The sequence below is a fragment of the Diceros bicornis genome, chromosome 12 (assembly GCF_020826845.1).
Source record: "Diceros bicornis minor isolate mBicDic1 chromosome 12, mDicBic1.mat.cur, whole genome shotgun sequence".
NCBI classification, from domain to species: domain Eukaryota; kingdom Metazoa; phylum Chordata; class Mammalia; order Perissodactyla; family Rhinocerotidae; genus Diceros; species Diceros bicornis.
This window is the reverse complement of record NC_080751.1, coordinates 56298709-56319454: the sequence shown is the minus strand read 5'-3', so window position 1 is coordinate 56319454 and position 20746 is coordinate 56298709. Positions and strand designations below refer to the sequence as shown.

Here is a 20746-nt window from a genome sequence, read left to right as displayed (position 1 = left end):
AGTGTAGAAGGGTTCTCTTTTCTCCATATCCTTGCCAACACTTGTCCTTTGTTTTTTAGATAATAGCCATCCTAACAGGTGTGAGGTGATATCTCATTGTAGCTTTGATTTGCATTTCCCTGGTGAGTAGTGATGTTGAGCATATTTTCATACCCGTTGGCCATTTGTATGTCTTCTTTGGAGAAATGTCTGTTCAGGCCCTTTGCCTATTTTCTAATTGATTTTTTTGCTATTGAGTTGTAGGAGTGGAACCTCATGTTCTTAATCCAATGCTCAAATGTTTGAACAAAGCCAAACCATTCTGGGACATGGGGAGATTATGGGGGCTAGGGGGTGAGGTAAGACTAGGGAGGTGAGGGACAGATAGGCAGAGAGCCTGGGAGACCTGGCTCTCCTGGCTTTTCCTATCCGGATGGACTAATGGTGGAGTGTGGGTATGTGGGAGGCAGGCAGATGGAGATATTCAGAGTGAGAAATGTGTGTAGTTCCTCTGCATAACGGTCCTTTCCTGTGTTAGAATGGAAACCAAGAGTACTGTACCACATTTTACCCTTTAACTGGGAAAATATAATCAAATCAGGCATTACCATTGCAATAGGTGGAATATTTTAGTAGATTTAACTTTATCATAGTGCCTCTTAGTTGTACTTTCACTAGAAATTAAAGTCAGATAGCATCGATTTTTGTCAAAAAGACATGGCCTGCAGCACAATGTCAAATTTACTCTTCCTAACTAATTCATAGCACTGTGTCAGTTCTAAAATATGGAACTAAAATTTTTGCAAACCACAAAAATACAAAGAATGCAATACACATAGATTTGGTTTGATGGGTAAAGTACAAGAAGTAAAAAAAGAAGGTATAGTTTTCAAATGCTTACTGCCAGTAAGGTCACATTAGTTATGGATAAAGAACAGCCTGTAAACATTATGCACTCCAAAGGGATTTTGCCACCCCCACCCACCACCCCAAAATAAAACCACTAGAAACACATGGTTCTTGATGCAGGAAGCAAATATTTTTATTTTGAGCCCTTACATGCTCATTTAAAATTGTAAAATGGTTTAGTTCAACTTTAATACCAAAGTTTTAATCACAACAAAATAAATACAAGTTATTTATTTAACAAGTAATGTGAACTTACATTGTGCAAAGCACAAAAATAAACAAGATACAGTTCCTGCCCTCAAGGAGCTTATAATCTTTTCAGTTAAGAAAGAAAGCTACATAAATAGTATAAAAGAGTGAGTAGCAGGGCAGAAAAGCATGAGCAAGAGTGTGGGCTGGTTATGAACTTGCTAGTCTACTGTTCCAGAATGGAATCCAGGGGTCCCATCGCAGGGCTGAGATTGGTGATGAAGAGGCACAGTGCGATCTTTGGAATCAGCTGGGAAGGTCAGGGAGAAAGGCTGCTTTAAATTGCCACTGTTGCCATTCTGCTGAGGTGTGGATGGCAGCTGGTTTTCCTGAGTCTATGGGCAGGAGGTGGCACCCGAAGGCAGCTGCAGAGGAGCTCATACTGCCCCAGGAAAAAGGGGGGCAGGTGTGATCAACACCTGCAGTACCTGTAACATTGAAGGACTTTTGTGACAGGTTAGATTGTAATCTTTATAAATTATTCACAAAAATACAAACATGGTATTTTGCCTCTAGTCTTGGGAACATGAAGTATAGCTTTGCAAAATATCTTTAGATAATTAAATAAAAAGCACAGGTATTTAACAAAATCAATTACAATTTTTTAATATAAAACTATATTCAATGTATGACAATCAAGGACAGCTATATATGAAGGAGGGAAGTCGAGATGGCGGCGTAGGCAGACTCTGAACTCACCTCCTCCCACGGACACAGCCAATTTACAACTACTCGTGGAAAAATTACCCCTGAGACAGAACTGAAAACTGGATAAGAGGAACTCCTGCAACAACGGACAATCCTAACTGAGGTAGAAGAGGCAGAAACTCCCTTCTGGAGAGGAGAAACGCCACCTTCACAAGCCGCCACCCTCACGGCCACCAGGGAGCAACCCAAAGGTACGCAGCCTCCCTGGAGGAGCGGGGCCCTGAGCCGGGGAGCACCCCCGCTGGGGGCATTTTGTGGACCCAGCACAATTGAGACGAGTGGCATAATATCTGATTTTGCCTGCTACTAAAACATTGGGGAGCACCCCCAGAAAAGCTGGTTCACAAAAAATTAAAACCAGCTCTTAAAGGGCCCATGCAAAAACTCACTCATTTCAGAAAGCAACCTAAAATCACCAGAAAGAAGGGTGCACAGTGCTTTGGTGAAAAGAGACTCACCTAATAGGCCCTGTGTGCATCTCGGTGAGAGGTGAGACCTCTCCAGGGACTGGGACATTGGCGGCGGCCATTGTTGTGGCCCCGTGTGGGCGTGCTGACACAGACGCCATTGGAGTTCTCCCTGAGGCCTGCTAGCCCAGGGTCTACCCCACCCGCTAGAGCACCGATTTAATCTAGCTCAGCCAGGGTGGGCAGCCCACCCTAGAGACTAGCCCCACCCAACAACAAGCCCTCAGGCAACTTGTGGGCTTGCATAGGTTGGTGACTGGATTCTCTGCAGCCTGGCAACTGAGCTGACTTCAGTGGGGCAGGGTGGGCACAAGGAGCAGGTGGAGAGTGTGGGGCGGTGGTGGAGTGTGTGGGGCTCCCGCCGTGGAGAGACTGGGTCCGCTTCAGGAGGTCAGGGCGTGCACACGGGGCAGGACTGTGTTGACTGTGTGTGTGGACCTGTGGGCGGCAGGGCTTGTCAGCTGCAGAAGACTTGTGCTTCTCAAAGATCCACATAGGGGGTTTGCCCCATCTTCCAAAGCCTGAAACAATTGGGTACTCCAGTTCCTGAGGCCAGCCCCACCCAGCTGCAATCCTCAGAGAGCTGACAAGAGACCTAAAGGCTGGAGGCTTATAGCAATTGTAAGGCCCTGAGCCTAACAACCTGCCACGCTGGGGGCCTACTCGCTTAAAAGAAATATTGCAACATAAATGTGGTATTAGAACTTGCAGCCAACTGTACTGGGGCTCCCCACACCTGATAAAGAGACTGAAGGGCCCACAACAACTACAAGCAGCTGAGCATTACAACAGCTGGCCAGGAGCATAACTCAGCCTCCCTGGGCGCCTACAGGGACAGAAAACAGACCACAACGGAAGGACACACGTAGCCCATATAGGGGTCACCCCTGGAACATTGAGAACTGAGGGAAGCACACTGCAGGCCTCCTAAGCCATCACTTACATAAGGTCACCTATCTAAGAGCAGGAGACATAGCTGACCTACCTAATACGTAGACACAAGCATAGGGAAAGAGGCAAAATGAGGAGGCAAAGGAATACATTCCAAGTAAGAGAACAGGACAAAACCCCAGAAAAGGAACTAAGTGAAACAGAAATGAGCAACCTACCTGACAGAGAGTTCAAACAAAGAGTGTTAAGCATGCTCACTGATCTGGGGAGAAAAATAGATGAACTCAGTGAGAATGTCAACAAAGAAATGGAAGATATAAAAAAGAACCAATCAGAAATGAAGAACACTGGAAATGAAAAATTCACTAGAGGGACCTGAAAGCAGAGTAAAAGATACAGAAGAACGGATCTGCGAGCTGGACGAAAGACTAGAAGAAATTACCCAAGCTGCACAGGTAAAAGAGAAAAGAATTAAAAAGAGTGAGGACAGTCTAAGGGACCTCTGGGACAACATCAAGCGCACTAACATCCGTATTATAGGTGTCCCAGAAGGAGAAGAGCAAGACAAAGGGGCAGAGAATCTATTTCAAGAAATAATAGATGAAAACTTCCCTAACCTAAGGAAGAAAACAGACATCCAGGTACAGGAATCACAGAGAGCCCCAAACAAGATAAACCAAAAGAGGCCCACACCAAGACACATCGTAATCAAAATGTCCAGAATTAAAGATAAAGAGAGAATCCTAAAAGCCGCAAGAGAAAGTCAAGTTACGTACAAAGGAAACCCCATAAGGCTATCAGCTGACTTCTCAGCAGAAACCTTACAGGCTAGAAGAGAGTGGCATGATATATTTAAAGTGCTAAAAGGAAAAAACTTACAGCCAAGAATACTCTACCAAGCAAGGTTATCATTCAAAATGGAAGGAGAGATCAAAAATTTCTCAGACAAGCAAAAATTAAAGGAGTTTGTCACCAAGAAACCAGTGCTACAAGAAATGTTAAAGGGACTGATTTAAGGGGAAAAGAGAAGACCACAAATAGGAAAAATTATCTATTTCCATGATAAGAAGGTAATGGATACAAATGCACAAAAAAGAGGTTAGATATGATATCAAAAACTTGAGGGAGGAGAGGAGTTAAAGAGTAGAGCTTTCAGACAGAGGTCAAACTAAAGAGACCATCAATTCTGTATAGAAGAAGAAAGGAACAGAGAAGGACTACTAAAACACTGAGAAAAAAAAGTTAAAAATGGCAGTAAGTACATACTTATCAATAGCTACTTTAAACGTCAATGGACTAAATGCTCCAATTAAAAGGCATAGGGTGGCTGATTGGATAAAAAAACAAGACCCGTATATATGCTGCATACAAGAGACACACTTCAGACCTAAAGACACTCACAAACTGAAAGTGAAGGGATGGAAAAAGATACTCCACGCGAATGGCAATGAAAAGAAAGCTGGGGTAGCAGTACTCATATCAGACAAAATAGACTTTAAAACAAAAACTGTAAAAAGAGACAAAGAAGGGCATTACATAGTGATCAAGGGAACAATCCAACAAGAGGATATAACACTTGTAAATATCTACGCACCCAATGTAGGTGCACCTAAATATATAAAGCAATTATTAACAGACATAAAAAGAGAAATAGACAGTAACACAATAATAGTAGGGGACTTTAACACTCCACTTACACCAATGGATAGATCATCCAAACAGAAGATCAATAAGGAAACACTGGCCTTAAATGACACACTAGAACAGATGGACCTAGTAGATATATACAGAGCATTCCATCCAAAAACCGAAGAATACATGTTCTTTTCAAATGCGCATGGAACATTCTCCAGGATTGATCACGTATTAGGCCACAAAACAAGTCTCCATAAATTTAAGAAGATTGAAATAATACCAAGCATCTTTTCTGACCACAATGGTATGAAACTAGAAATCAACTATAGGAAGAAAATCAGAAAAGCCACAAATACGTGGAGATTAAACAAAATGCTACTGAACAATGACTGAGTCAACGAAGAAAACAGAGAAGAAATAAAAAAATACCTGGAGACAAATGAAAATGAAAATACGACATGCCAGAATTTATGGGATATGGCAAAAGCGGTTCTAAGAGGGAAGTTTATAGCAATACAGGCCTATCTCAACAAACAAGAAAAATCTCCAATAAACAATCTAACAATGCACCTAAAGGAACTGGAAAAAGAAGAACAAACAAAGCCCCAAATCAGTAGAAGAAGGGAAATAATAAAAATCAGAGCAGAAATAAATGAAATAGAGACTAAAAAAACAATAGGAAAAATTAATAAAACCCAGAGCTGGGTCTTTGAAAAGATAAACAAAATTGACAAACCTTTAGCTAGACTCACCAAGAAAAAAAGAGAGAAGGCACAAATAAGTAAAATCAGAAATGAAAGAGGAGAAATTACAGCAGACACCTCAGAAATACAAAAGATTATAAGAGAATACTATGAAAAGCTATATGCCAACCAGTTCGACAATCTGGAAGTAATGGATAAATTCTTAGAATCATACAACCTTCCAAAACTGGATCAAGAAGAAGTAGAAAATTTGAGTAGACCAATCACCAGTAAGGAGATTGAAACAGTAATCAAAATCCTCCCCAAAAATAAAAGTCCAGGACCAGACGGCTTCCCTGGTGAATTCTACCAAACATTCAAAGAAGACTTAATACCTATCTTTCTCAAACTCTTCCAAAAAACTGAGGATGGGGGGAAGCTCCCTAACTCATTCTACGAAGGCGACATTACCCTGGTACCAAAACCAGACAAGGACAACACAAAAAAACAAAATTACAGACCAATATCACTGATGAACATCGATGCAAAAATCCTCAACAAAATACTAGCAAATCGCATACAACAATATGTTAAAAAGATTATACACCATGATCAAGTGGGATTTATTCTAGGGATGCAGGGATGGTTTAACATTCGCAAATCAATCAACGTGATACACCACATTAATAAAATGAAGAATAAAAATCACATGATCATCTCAATAGATGCAGAGAAAGCATTTGACAAGATACAGCATGCATTTATGATAAAAACTCTGAATAAAATGGGTATAGAAGGAAAGTACCTCAACATAATTAAGACCATATGTGAGAAACCCACAGCTAATATCATCCTCAATGGTGAAAAACTGAAAGCTATCCCTCTAAGAAGAGGAACCAGACAAGGATGCCCACTCTCACCACTCCTATTTAACATAGTACTGGAAGTCCTAGCCAGAGCAATCAGGCAAGAAAAAGAAATAAAAGGGATCCACATTGGAAAGGAAGAAGTGAAACTCTCACTATTTGCAGATGACGTGATTTTATATATAGAAAACCCTAAAGAATCCACCAGAAAACTTTTAGAAGTAATAAACGAATATGGTAAAGTTGCAGGATACAAAATGAACATACAAAAATCAGTTGCATTTCTATACACTAACAACAAAGTAGCAGAAAGAGAAATTAAGAATACCATTCCATTTACAATTGCAACAAAAAGAATAAAATACCTAGGAATAAACTTAACCAAAGAGGTGAAAGAGCTGTACAGGGAAAACTATAAAACATTGTTGAAAGAAATTGAAGAAGACACAAAGAAATGGAAAGATATTCCGTGCTCTTGGATTGGAAGAATTAACATAGTTAAGATGTCCATACTTCCTAAAGCCATCTATAGATTCAATGCAATCCCTATCAAAGTTTCAACAACATTTTTCACAGAAATAGAACAAAGAATCCTAAAATTTATATGGAACAACAAAAGACCCCAAATAGCTAAAGGAATGCTGAGAAAAAAGAACAAAGCTGGAGGTATCACACTCCCTGATTTCAAAATATACTACAGAGCTATAGTAACCAAAACAGCATGGTACTGGCACAAAAACAGACACACAGATCAATGGAATAGAATCAAAAGCCCAGAAATAAACCCACACATCTATGGACAACTAATCTTCAACAAAGGAGCCAATAACATACAATGGAGCAAAGAAAGTCTCTTCAACAAATGGTGTTGGGAAAACTGGATAGCCACATGGAAAAAAATGAAAGTAGACCCTTACCTTACACCATACACAAAAATTAACTCCAAATGGATCAACGACTTGAATGTAAGACCTGAAACTGTGAAACTTCTAGAAGAAAACATAGGCAGTACACTCTTAGACATTGGTCTTAGCAACACATTTTCAAGCACCATGTCTGACCCGGCAAGAGAAACAATAGAAAAAATAAACAAATGGGACTACATCAAACTAAAAAGCTTCTGCACAGCAAAGGAAACCATCAACAAAACGAAAAGACAACCTAACAATTGGGAGAAGATATTTGCAAACCATATATCTGATAAGGGCTTAATCTCCAAAATATATAAAGAACTCATGCATCTCAACAAGAAAAAAACTAACAACCCAATTAAAAAATGGGCAAAAGACCTGAACAGACATTTCTCCAACGAAGATATACAGATGGCCAACAGGCACATGAAAAGATGTTCAAAATCATTAACTATCAGGGAAATGCAAATCAAAACTACAATGAGATATCACCTCACGCCCGTCAGAATGGCTATAATTAACAAGACAGGAAACAACATGTGTTGGAGAGGATGTGGAGAGAAGGGAACTCTCATACACTGCTGGTGGGAGTGCAAACTGGTGCAGCCACTATGGAAAACAGTATGGAGATTCCTCAAAAAATCAAGGATAGAACTACCATATGACCCAGCTATTCCACTGCTGGGTATTTATCCAAAGAACTTGAAAACACCAATTTGTAAAGGTACATGCACCCCTGTGTTCATTGCAGCGTTATTCACAATAGCCAAGACTTGGAAGCAACCTAAGTGCCCATCAAGGGACGAATGGATAAAGAAGATGTGGTATATATACACAATGGAATACTACTCAGCCATAAGAAATGATGAAATCCAGCCATTTGTGACAACATGGATGGACATTGAGGGCAGTATGCAAAGTGAAGTAAGTCAGAGGGAGAAGGTCAAATACCGTATGATTTCCTTCATTAAGTAGTAGATAATAACAACAATAAACAAACACATAGAGACAGAGATTGGATTGGTGGTTACCAGAGGGGAAGGGGGTAGGGAGGAGGGCCAAAGGGATAATTCGGCACATGTGTGTGGTGATGGGTTGTAATTAGTATTTGGGTGGTGAACATGATGTAATCTATGCAGAAATAGAAGTATAATGATGTACACCTGAAATTTATACAATGTTATAAACCAATGTTACTGCAATAAACAAAAAATAAAAATAAAAAAAAAACAGGACAGCTATATATTGAGACTAAAACTGAGGTAACAATAGAGTCACTGATACTAAAATTATTGTGACCATAGGTGTTGCAAACGAATAGTGAGTAGCGTAATTCATGTAATTGCCTGCTGCAGGCTCTGTGCTGCAAGAGGCCAAGACTATTATTAGTTCTGAAAGTTCACTGACAGCACTGCCAATTACTTCTCAGTGGTGTCGTGGATGTGAAGCCCCCAGAGGTTGTCTTGGGACAGAGCTGAGATGAAGGAGTGGCTGGTCTGTGATCTGGTAGAGATGGTAAGCCCTCGGCGCATTCTGGGATGGAAGCCCTTGGTGCATGTTGCATTGCTAGTCTCTCCAGGTGTCAGTCCCCTAAGAACATACTCGAGCAAAGAGCAGGAGCAAACATTTTCCACAAGTGGTAATAAAATCGGCCAATAAATATTCAAGAAGCAAAGAAATGTAAATTAAAACAATCAGGTGACAGGTGATTATTGTTTTTTGCTTATAAAATCAACACGGATTGGGGCCGGCCCCATGGCTTAGCGGTTAAGTGCGCGCGCTCCACTACTGGCAGCCCGGGTTCAGATCCTGGGCGCACACCGATGCACCGCTTCTCCAGCCATGCTGAGGCCCCGTCCCACATACAGCAACTAGAAGGATGTGCAACTATGACATACAACTATCTACTGGGGCTTTGGGGGAAAAAATAAATAAATAAAATTATAAAATCAACACGGATTTAATTCTTTCAGGTCACAAAGAAAAAGACATGACCTAATTACTGTAAGCTGTGTTCAGCTAGGTGAGATACTAGTGGTGGTTTTACAAAAACTAACAAAAAAAATGATGCCAGTGATGTTTTTTTCCTTTCAAGATGTATTATGTAGGAAAAATAGAGTCCATTTACACAGTTATTATTTTGTAATAATCTGCCTTTAAGAATGAAATTCACGGGAAAGTTCACATGATGGAGCTTGCATTTTTAACTCGCATGCTCTGACTGTGTTATGAATATAAAAACTATTCTATGGCCCAATAAGTTTGGGAAATGCTGTCTTAGTGGGACTCATCGCAAAGCTTTGAGAAGAAAGAGGTCCCCGGACGTCGTCAGAGCAGACATCCAGCACCCTGGGTCCTAGGGCTCGTGGATGTGTCAGTCTCAGTGAAGGCTGGAACAGCCACCCATTGTCATTCCAAATCCAGAGCAGCCCTGGAGACCCTCCTTCTCTGTGAGTGTTCATACTTTCTCAGATTGTCACCATGCAACGAGAAGCTTTTCTATTGGACTTTTGTGCCCAGCCACATTGACCAGTGGCCTCCCCTATGTCCGGGGCTGGTCACATTTGAAGCAGCAGGGCCAGTTTCATTTGGAGCGCGGCAGCATAAATCATTGTGACTTTGCAGAAAGCACTGCTGAGAATCCATTTGCCTAGTAGACGCTCAGGGCCATCCCTAGAAGGGCACAGTGCCAAGAGCAGCAGCTCAGCCTGGGACCACCCAGGATAATTGTGCTTGAAATGAAGCTGTGCTGTCAGCATCGTTGAGAGGCTCTTTGGGATATTGTTCAAGTCAGAAATTGCTAAAATTAAACTTGAATCATGCTCAGGAAGAGTGGGGTGCAGCTCCCAGCAGCTCCCTGCCTTGCCCTGAGCACCTTGCTGAAGGGCTGGGCCTGTACTTAGAGCTTGGTCGTCTGCCCTGCACACTGCTCGGTGCTGATATGGTGTGGGCAAGTGGGCACTTGCACGCACAGCCAGTGGGAGTGTAAACCATAAATTGTTCTTTGGAAAGCAATTTCTTGAGAGCCTTTGATCTGGTAATTTCACTTCTGAGAATCTACCTTAAGGAAATAAACAAAATACCCAGAAAGTTCTGTATATAATTTTTTCCAGTATTATTTTATAATATTGAAAATTATCAGAACAATATAAATGTACAACTGTAGGGAAATGGTAAAATGTTATGGTATATGATAAACATAAATATTTCATATGTGATAAATAATATATAAAAATATTAGGTACCATTAAAATTATGTTAATAAAACTTTACTAACATGGAAAATATTTATGTTATAATATTAAGGGAGAAAACTAGAATATAAAATTGTGGCTGTTGGGCCGGCCCCGTGGCTTAGCGGTTAAGTGCACGCGCTCCGCTGCTGGCGGCCCGGGTTCGGATCCCGGGCGTGCACCGACGCACCGCTTCTCCGGCCATGCTGAGGCCGCGTCCCACATACAGCAACTAGAAGGATGTGCAACCATGACATACAACTATCTACTGGGGCTTTGGGGGGAAAAATAAAATAAAATAAAAAATAAATAAATAAAATTGTGGCTGTAGTTTGAGTTCAACTACGTAAAGAACAGTGGAAGAAAACATGCCAGTATATTGATGGAAATTGCCTTTGGGAGGTGGAATTATGGGTAGTTTTCCTCCCTCTTTTCCTATGTCTCCTCCTTCTTTTTCCTTTGCCATACTTTCTGCATTTTCTACAATGAGCAAATATTACTTTCACAGCCAGGAAAAGTTTTTTGCAAAGAAAAGTATATAACTAGAAAAAGTAAATAAAAGTTTAACTAACCAAGTAGAGAAATTGAGAGATACAATTAGTTATCACGGTGACCAAGATGGTTCTTCATTGGCCACCTGTTAAAGAAGAGATATTACAGGCTTCTGTTCTGAAGGAGACGTTTGAATACTTGTCTCAAAATGGAAATTAAAAAATCTCTGGGATAGTTAAGTGGGATACTCTTGACAATTCCCTCAGTTACAATGTGGGGATCACTGGGTTCCACATGGAACATGGAAATGACTCACCCTCTGATGATGTGTCAATGCCTTTGTTCTCCACATCACTTCTTGGCCAGTTACCTTCCTTGAGGGTGACCCAAAGATAGCTGCCAGGAATCACTTCCTCTCTTGATTCCTTGGCAAGGGTCAGTAGCCTAGTGGAGGGAGATAGGGAGGAGGCTTGCAGGAGCCCGCACGTCGCATGTAGCTGCTTTGTTAAGATCTGATTACACTTAATTGCATCCTCCATTCCTGCATGTCCACTCAGGAAAGGCAGGAGCAAGCCTGTCTGTATTTTCCCTGCCTCTAGCCTTGCCCCTCTCTAATCTTTTTTTTTCCCAGCTGTCAGAGTGATCTTTCTACACTGCTTGGGCTCATCATTCCACTCTCCTGCTTAACATCTTTAGTGGCCCTCCATCGCCTTCAGGAGAAAGTATTAAATTCCTAGCTTGGTGAGGCCCTGCTGCTCTGTCAGCCTCACTTCTGACCATTTCCTGCCTCATACCTCACATCCTAAACTGCTTGTGGTTTTCCCAAAGCGCTTCACTCTCCCTTATCTCTCCAGAGCTCTCCCCGCTCCACCTGAGTAACTCCCACTCATGCTCAGGTCTCAGACATGCTGATGCCATCGTTTCAGGGATGTCTGCTCTCATCCTCAAGGCCACAGAAAGAGCTCATCTCATTGGTCCCATACCCCTGTGCTTACCTCTCTCTTACTTCCTGTCACCAGTGCTTGTTATCTGTCCCTTTCCTAGACAGAGCAGGACAGTGCCTTTTTCACAGTGTTGTCCCAACAGCACCTGGGAAAGCGTCAGACATATATTAGGACGTATCTTAGGCACTCAGTAAATATTTGCCAAATGAATGAATACAGCTAAGGGAAACCCAGAAAGTAGGGATGGTTCTGTCTATCCTGCTGTAAAATGAACATGGTTTGCTAAACACTAACATTGCCAACTGGAATGTCAGAGTGGGGACACTGTAAGTTTTTATGGTATTTACTTTTGTAGTATTTCTAGTGTGGCTACTTGTATCTCTGAAGGGTCTGGAGCAGGGTACCAGAGGGAGCTAGCTGTGAGAGCTCCAACCATGCTTAGGTATCCAAGCATTAGCTTGGAGTTGAATGGTTATATTGTTTCTGGTTGGCCTTTAATTTGCTTCTAATGATAGATTTTCTAAGAATTCAGGTGGAGGCACTTGTCCTTAAGGTTCCTCTGACATGACTCCAGAATGAACTATCAGGGACCATCAGGCATAACAATTATACCGGGGCCAATTAGTATTTTTTTAAAAAATTTAACTTTAGATTCTTGAGCAGCAGCTTCAGCAAATGAAAGCAACTTATCAGCTAAACCAAGAGAAGTTAGAGTACAACTTCCAGGTGCTGAAGAAGAGAGATGAAGAAAGCACGGTGATCAAATCCCAGCAGAAGAGGAAGATCAACCGGTAAGCTAGCATGCAGAACATCTTTCTTCTGGGGCCTTCTATGCTGAAAATAGGGATGGGTATGCACTCTTCTCTTTTGTAGGATAACCAACTCTTATTAAAAGGGTTTTTTTGGAAAATACATTCAACTGGTTCTACTCCCCCACCCCCTAGACAAGAGTATGCAGAAAAAAGTCTGTCTCCCATCCCCCACTTATCTGGTTCCTCTTTCCCACCTCTGTAACCATTATTTGTTTCTTTTGTTTCTTCCAGAATTTCTTTATGCATATATAAACACAAATAAATATTCTCATCCCCCTCTGCTTTTACACAAATGATAGCATTCCATACACACTGTTCTGTATCTTGAAGATGTTTCCATACCGGATCATAGAAAGCCTTCATGTTGTTTCTTAAGCTGCCTATCACTCCATGCGTAGATACACTATGATTTACGTAACCCTATTGAAGGACATTTAGATAGCTTCTAAACTTTTGCTATTGCAAATAATACCAATATAAGTATCTTGTTATTACAGAAGCAGTACATGTGCATTATAGAAAATTGGAAACTACCACAAGGGAAAGTAAGATAAAAACATAAAAATACTGTATTCCTAGACCAGAGGCTGTGTATCTTTCTGCATCTCTTTCTCTCTCTCTTTAGGTAGATAGGTAGACACAAATAGGATATAACAGCCTACTGTAACTATTGTTATGTAATCTGCCCTTTTTTTTTTTAAAGTCAGCAACCTCCACCTTTCCATTTCAATAAATTTCATTTCATCTAAATATCTGGATCACATTTAGATTTCCCCACTTGTACAGAGATATTCTTTATAGTAGGTTTGTCCAAACTAGTATGTCATCGAGGACGAGAAATTGCATCAGGTTGTTAAATTAAGTTCCTTAAGTCTCTGATTTATCAAGATCCCTCCACCCCTCCACCTGCCAACCTCCTTTTTAAATGATACTTACTTATATACTTACTGTATACTCTTTTTTTGGTGTGTATGTGTGTTGGGGTGGTGGGTGTGGAACCAATCATTTGCTCAAAAGACTGGACCAGTTATCTTACAGAATGTCCCACTTTCTGGATTTGAATTTTTACATTTACTTGTTTTTCTGGTCCTATATGTCCTTTAAATTGTAAATTATAGTTGTAGACTTATGGATTCAATTTACACATTTTTTGGCCAGAATATTTCATAGGTCAGTGTGTGTGCTTCATATTGCATGATAATGGAAGACACATTATATTATCTAGTTGACCTACCATCAGTGATGCTAGGATTAACCATAGATTAGGGTAATGAAGGCATTTGTGATTTTGATAGATATTGCCAAATTGCTCTCCTTAGGGGTTGTGCTGACTTATGCTCCCAGCAGCAATGTATTCAAGTATCTAACTCCCCACAGCCTTTGAATTTTGTCAGTAGTATAAGTGAGAAATGGTGAGTCAGTGTATTTTTACTTGGCGTTTCTCTTGTGTGAGAAATCCGAGCATAGTTTTGTATGTTTACAAGCCATTTGATATTTTCTTGTCTATGAATTATATATTATGTAGAATATACCTTGTCCACTTTTCTTTTGCTGGTGTTGGTGTTTTGCTCATCAATTCTTAGGTACTCCTTCTGTATTAGGGAGATTAGTCTTCTGTTATAGGAATCGCAAATATTTTAAACTGGTTTGCCTTTTGACTTTACGTACAGACTTGTGCAATGCAGATATTTTAAATCTCCATGTTATTGAATTTGTCAGTATTCTCCTTTACAGCTTCTGGGTTTTGACTCATGGTTAGAAATGCCTTCCCCACCCTGAGGTTATAAAGGAATTCCCCCACATTTTCCAGTGATACATTTATAGTCTCACTTTTTACACTTAAACTTTTGATCTACTTGGAGGTGCGAATCCAACTTTTAATTTGCCCCTGATGTCTAGTGATTGTCCCAATACCATTCCTTACTGATTGGAGATGACACCTTTATTACTTAATTTCCATATATATTTGGGTCTTTTCTGTTCCATTTGTCTTTTCAGGTCCCAATACTACACTGTTTTAATTATTGGGGCACTATAATGTGTGTTAACATCTGTTAGGGCTAGTCTTCCCATATTACTCTCTAAAAATATAACCAACTCTTGATTCTTTATATCAGGGACACAAGCAATTACCAAATAAGGTAACCTTATATAGCTTATTTATTTTTGGTCTTTAAATGAAATCAGAGATGTGTTTTTATACACACACCACACTGGTTCAAACACACCCATTCTTCTTATGCTTGATCCCAACACTGTGGCTTACTGAAAGATACCTGTTACTCAGAACTTCTTACCCATTTTTCCACTTCCCTCCCTTCTTTCCTGTCTCCTTTGTTCCATCCCTCCTCCCTTTCGTCCTTTAAGAATTGTCTCCTAAGTGTGTGAGGCTCTGAGGATCAGAGTAGAATAAGACATCTTGTTTAATCTTTGAGAATTTTCTCCCAAAGCCCAAACAGCCTATTATTATTTATGAATTCTTCCACTTATAGGTTGATGATACATTTTGGACAAATGTTGGGTTTACAGAGAAATACCGGTTGACCTTTTGATAGTTACTTATAGTAGAAAATGATACTAAGTAGATGAACTGGCATCTTAAACCTGTTTATCTGAGATAAACAAGAGTAGTTAGGGGACAATATTTATGAGAAAATCCCACTATATGCACCATACTAGATAGGGGAACATCAATGACAGTCACAAATCAGGACAGTGAGAAGGGGTTATCTGGAAAGTCTTCCTGAAGAAGTGAAATAGTGAAGGGGGGAGGGTAGTGAATTTGCAAAAAGGAGTTCAGAGAAGACTCCAGGGTAGACAGTGCCGGAGCCCAGCATGGCAGGTCCGAAGGCAAGGAGGGAGGAATCAGAAAGTTACGTGCTTGACGAAGAGAATGCATGGTGGGAGAAGGGAGGTTGGTAAGATGGGAGGTGGGAGGAGGAGCGTGAGGCAGAGTTTGGGTTTAATCCATGTGGCAGAGAGATGAGTGGCATCATCCCTACCATTGCCTCCTCACTGGCTCTTCCCTCTGACTTCAGAGTTACACAGCTTTTCCTTGTCCTGAAGAACCCTTCAACTGACCCTGCTGCTCCTCTCTAAGAACTATCTTTCTTCTCTTCTTGCTTTCATGGCTATTTTCCTTTCCTCTTCACTCACCCCTCCTCCCCCATTTCATAATTTGACCTATGACCCCAGAACTGAACAAAAACTACCCTCTGTAGGATACCAGTGATGCCCCTCTAGCCGAACAGTGTGGCTTTTCCTCAGGCCTCATCCTAGTGTTATTGGATACCGAATCTCAGAACTTTTCTCCTTTGGTTTTAGTGACTAAAATATTTGCTCACCTTTCTCAATTTATTCCTAATTTGTTTCCTTTGGTGGTGCTGCTTTTTCATGCCTGATAAGATATTCCAGAGAGCATCTTACCCCTTTGCTTTTTGTTCCACCCACGCTGTACGTCAGTCCCATGGCTTTGAATATCACCTCTTCGTTGATGACTGTCATCTTCATATCCCTGATTCGGACCTCACCTCCTTGCTTTATCTAGAACTGCTAACAGCACATTGCAACTTGGAGAGTCGCTGTCGTTTCCAGTGTACCATGTCTGAAACCAGCCTTGCCTACCGTCCGGTTTTCTAGTCCTTCACCTCTCTCCCGTTCATCTCTAGCTTCCAGCCAGTCACTAAGGCCTTGACTTTTTTTTTTTTTTTTTTTTTTTTTTTTGTGAGGAGATCAGCCCTGAGCTAACATCCACCAATCCTCCTCTTTTTTTTTTTTTTTTTTTTTTTGCTGAGGAAGACGGCCCTGGGCTAACATCGGTGCCTATCTTCCTCCACTTTATATGGGACGCCGCCACAGCATGGCTTACCAAGCAGTGCGTCGGTGCGCGCCCGGGATCCGAACCAGCGAACCCCGGGCCGCCGCAGCGGAGCGCGCGCACTTAACCGCTTGCGCCACCGGGCCGGCCCACTAAGGCCTTGACTTTTTGATGAGCCATCCTTTCCTGTCCACTCCCTCTCTTGCCACCTTACTCAGACCTTCAGTATACACCTGGAGTTTATTTTTGTTTTATTAGCCTCTGTGATTAGATGAAACAGAAACTCCTTTACTAAATGACGTTGATAAAAATACTCTGGGATGGCTACTTAAAGAAAATTTTTTAACACCTATATGTGGAAAGTCTCTTAGAATGCTGTAGTTAAGAAAATGAATTAGATATTTCTTTTTCTCAGAGACTAAATAATTTTTACATTTTATTGAGGAGGAAAATATGAACGAGGAATGTTTGTGTTTTAGGGACCTTCTGATTGTTTCAGAATAATGCTTAAGAGGGAAAATTTTATTTAAAAAATGTTTAAACTGAAAATATATAGGCCTTCTCTATTCCTCTGTAAATGGGGCACTGACATAAGACACCTCATCAGTAGTTAGAAGTCTGAAGTATGGTCCTGGGTCTAAAAGCTGTGCCTGCCATGCATGTTTCATAAGGCAAGTTTCCATGCACAGAGCTCCTGTTAGCAGTGAGGTGGCGGCTGTGGCGTGGCTCGATTCACAGTGCTGTTGGCTGGGTTACTGTTCTCTCACTGTGTGGAGCCTTTGGCCGCCCCCTCTCCTGCAAGCCAGAGTAAGTTCCATGCCTCACCTCTGGGCTCCCCTGGCATCCTGTGTAAAACTCTTCTACAGCACTTTTTTACTTTACTGTAATTAATGTTTGTCTTTGTCTCTGACTGGACTGATGGTGCCTTGGATTCAAACATATCCTTGTATTGATCTTTGTATTCAAACATACCCTTGGCAAAAAAGAGACTTTTCATGTTTGGTGAATGAATAAGTGAATGAGTGAATGAATGAATGAGTTATTGGACTTGTTAACAGCATTAGCTCTTATCATAGGCTTGTGGTGTAAAGTTTTAATTTTTCCTTTCTATTTTCCTAACATCCAAGTCATGACAGTGAAGTAGTTGAGACATGTTATTTAAACATGTGGGGTTGGCACTAGATATGGACACTCTGACAAATGTTGTGTTGAGTAAGACTCAATTACACTCTTGATAGGAGACTGCCTCTTGGCGGATTTGGGCTTCTGGACTGTTTTAAATGCGTTTTGTTCTGGACGATCCCGTTACCTCCTGTTGCCTTCGTTTTCTTGATCACAATTGGAGCTGTGTTTTGGAAAATATGGGAGGGTTTTCTGCTCTTCCACAAATCTGTCCCTGGGTTTGTTGTAGAACTGAGTGAAGTAGATGAGGGGAACATACATTACACCTTCTATTCAGCAGCAGACTAACTTCCTTTTTCTGTTCAATGCAGCCTGCATGATATACTTAACAATCTGAGATCAAAATATACCAAGCAGATAAAGCAGTTTCAGGAGGAGAACCAGTCACTAACCTCAGACTACAAACGCCTTGTGGTGCAATTCAAGGAGCTACAGAAAGCCATGAGGTATTTTAGGGACTTGGGTCGCAAGGCACGTGCCCTAGAATAGAGGTGAGGGTGGAGTTGGTAGTGGCAGTGATTTCATTAGACTTTGATATCACCAGCTTTTTGGAGCTGGACCAGGGCACTAAAGAATCCTTTGTGCTGTCTTCCTTGTCCCTTTACTTGCACGTCACATGCGTTTTCTTGAGACTTGTAGGGATGGCTTCCATTCTGTCATAGGTGTGGATCAGCGGTCCAGGGACTGGGCCAGGCCCAGGGTTTACCAGCACTCTGCCTCAGCTCTTGCCATGATGCTAATTGAGGGGACCCTGGCCAGGCCCTGGGGTTGGCGGGCCATGCTCAGTAACTCTCCTTCACAGGCATTTTGCTCTCATTGATGAGGAGAAGTTCCGGGAGATTTGGCTGATGAATGAAGAGGAGGCAAAGGATCTGATAAGCAGAGCCTTTGATGTAGACAGGATCATCCATACCCATCATCTGGGGCTCCCCTGGACGGCACCTGATTTCTGGTTCCTGAAGAATGTGGGCCCTATTTCTCAGCAGCAGCAGAAGTCGGCCACACAAATATTAGAAGAACTGCTGATGCAAACAGGTGACTAGAACCAAGTCATAGAGTCTTAGAGCTGGAGGGGCCCTCTGATAACATCGGGTCAACCAGTTCATTTTACAGATAAGGAAACTGAAGTCCAGAGAAAGGGAAGGGGTCTCATCTTCTTTTCCCTTAGAGATAAGAGGTCCACAGAGAATGCATGGTTGATATGGCTTTTAAGTCTCCTCTAATTTATAGCTTTACTCTCTCCCCTGGATTGTAAACTGGCAATTAGATTTGAAGCTTGATCAGATTCAGGTTCAATTTATTTTTGCTAAGTACACTGTTGTGTACCCACATCGAGATAAACTAATGTCAGGTTGTCTTTCTTCTTATGATGTTAGCAACCACTGATAATAATTGTCTAAGGTCCATTAATTACAAGAGGGATTGCAAAATGGTGATATTCTGAATTCTATCATTCTGTCTTCGTTTATTAGCTGGGACACTTCTGAAAAGAGAGTCTTCCCCTCATCAGCTGTTCGTTACCCTGAGGTAGAGTTTGTACAGGAAAAGCAGGATGGATGTTTATTCTTTCTCTATTTACCAGTTTTCAGAATAAATGAGTTGGGTCTCTGGCACCTTCCAAAGGTGACCAATGAGGTTTTATTAAAAAAAAAATCACTATGAACACATGGATTTAAACAAATTTGATGTGCTTTGGTTTACTGCAGTTATTATCCTTACTGAAACTCAAACTGTCCCATATTTGGCCAGTGAGACTCTCTTCATGTGGCTTTTGGGTCCCTTTGACACAACCTCAGTAGGCTTTGCTAGGGTCCTGGCTTTCCGGAATGACCAGATGTTCCAGGCTCACATTATACTTTTCCTGCTTCAAGTCTGGAATCAGCCATTTCTCCAGGGAGACCCGGTCCTTTTAAACAGGGAATGGTATTGTGAAACCGTAGTTTCATCGTTTTGGATTGGTCATTGTTTTTAGGCCTCAGTGGACGAGCCTAGGGTAGAGGATCATGTTTTAAAGAGAAAATAAATCATGTGTTTGTCCTAATACTTCCTAATCATCAGGGTGCCAGGATTCTTACTTAACCTTATCAAAGTGTGTCTCCTTTGTCCTGACTTGAAAATCCTGGTACTCAATGACTCCAGAATAATTACTCATTGCTCTTCCCACAATACCATAGAGTAGTCTCAGAATAAAATACCAACCCTGCCACTAACAAATGATTGCTAAAAAGACTTTAAACTTTTTCACAATTCTTTTTGTTCGTAGGCTATATCTTACTAGGGATGTACAGACAGATTGCTGTCTTTTAAGGTCACTTAGAATAGTTTCTATGTGGTTATGTCACCGACTGAATACACATTTAGGTCTTTTCATTTTATTTTTGGCTGTTAGGATTGCTTTTTACAATTTAATTTTGTTTTATAATTATGTAAAATATTTACATGTTTCCAAAGTCAGATGTACAAAACAAGGTCGTATACTCAAAGAAGTGTCGCTTTTATCCTCTCTGCCCTATATTTCATCCCTCTCCTAGAGATTTATCTTTCCGTTGCTTTTTAAAATTATTAAAAAATATGTGTATATATTTATATAAACCCATTTTTTAGGTAAATGAGAGCATATACTTTTCTCTGTCTGCTTCTTTCATTTACTATATATCCTGGAGATCAAGCTATAGCAGTAGGAAGAAATTGTCCTCATTCCTTTTTATCTGGTACTCTCTTGTGTGGCTGTGCCGTAATTTAGTCAAACAGTCCTCTGTTGATGATCATTTGGGATATTTCCAGTTTTTTTGTTTTTTTCTTTCTATTATAAATATTGCTGCAACAAATAGCTTTGTGCATTTGTGTTTTCATGTTTTTGCTGGTGAATTATTGGGGTAGATCCCTAGGAGAAGCATTGCTGGATCAAAGGGTAAATGCCTCTGTGATTTTGCTGGCTATTGCTCCACAGGGATGGTACCATTTTGCA

At 40.9% G+C, this 20746-nt stretch overlaps 1 protein-coding gene across 1 annotated transcript in view; it reads left to right on the top strand.

Annotated features, from left to right (window-relative positions):
• DRC1 (dynein regulatory complex subunit 1) overlaps nucleotides 1-20746 on the top strand; it is a 49653-nt gene that overhangs the window by 21056 nt on the left and 7851 nt on the right. Inside the window, exons 8-10 of the mRNA XM_058551625.1 lie at nucleotides 12619-12758; nucleotides 18090-18224; nucleotides 18581-18813. Coding sequence (XP_058407608.1) covers nucleotides 12619-12758; nucleotides 18090-18224; nucleotides 18581-18813 — 508 coding nt within the window. The remainder of the gene's footprint in view (nucleotides 1-12618; nucleotides 12759-18089; nucleotides 18225-18580; nucleotides 18814-20746) is intronic.